General features: G+C 65.5%; 1 protein-coding gene across 1 annotated transcript in view; it reads left to right on the plus strand.

Moving 5' to 3' along the window:
• Positions 1-334, plus strand: part of LOC310812175 (glutamate receptor ionotropic, kainate 5-like) — a gene marked incomplete at its 3' end in the record, with an annotated part of 18,327 nt that extends 17,993 nt beyond the window's left edge. Inside the window, exon 17 of the mRNA XM_083680593.1 lies at positions 1-334. This exon is cut by the window's left edge and continues 308 nt beyond it. Within this exon, the coding sequence (XP_083536719.1) occupies positions 1-334 (334 nt within the window).
• Between the last annotated feature and the right edge of the window lie 269 nt (positions 335-603).

The raw sequence follows: 603 nt of genomic DNA on the forward strand, positions 1-603 counted from the left end.
TCTGGGGGCCAATACCACGCCGCCCCCTCCCCCACCCCCCCCCGTGGCGCCCCCCCGGGGCTGCAGCCACGTGCGGATCTGCCAGGAGTGTCGGCGCATCCAGAGCCTAAGGTCCGGGTCCTTGTGCTCCCGCCTCCCGCCCGCGGGCGCCCACTCCTCCCTGTCCCTCCCCCGCCTGCCCCCGCCTCCGCCGCCATCCTCCACCGCCACAGAGAGCGAGGGAGGCGGCCGCTCCATCAGCCCGCGGAGGCCAAAGTCTAAGCCCACGCCCCCGCCGCGACCTTTGCCCCCGGCCAAGACCCCCTCCACGGACCTGCTTGGGAAACAAGACTGAGAAGGCAACAGAGGGGGGGGGTGGTGGGGGGGGGGGGCGGGGTCAGGAGTACGGGTATGGGATGTCAGGTTGAGAGGGGTCAAAGGTCATGAATTTACAGGGACGCACATAAACTGAGAATGACAAGTGGAGGAGGCTGTGGGCTTGTAGTGAACTGACATGGCCGGGTGAAACCACTAGCCCGTTTATGGGGGTGGCGGCTTTTTGGGAGAAACCAACTCAGTCAAAGGAATCATTGATTAGCAGGAAGGTTGGTCAAACCAGGGTTG

Source organism: Argentina silus (assembly GCF_951799395.1).
Source record: "Argentina silus genome assembly, chromosome: 11".
Lineage (NCBI taxonomy): Eukaryota > Metazoa > Chordata > Actinopteri > Argentiniformes > Argentinidae > Argentina > Argentina silus.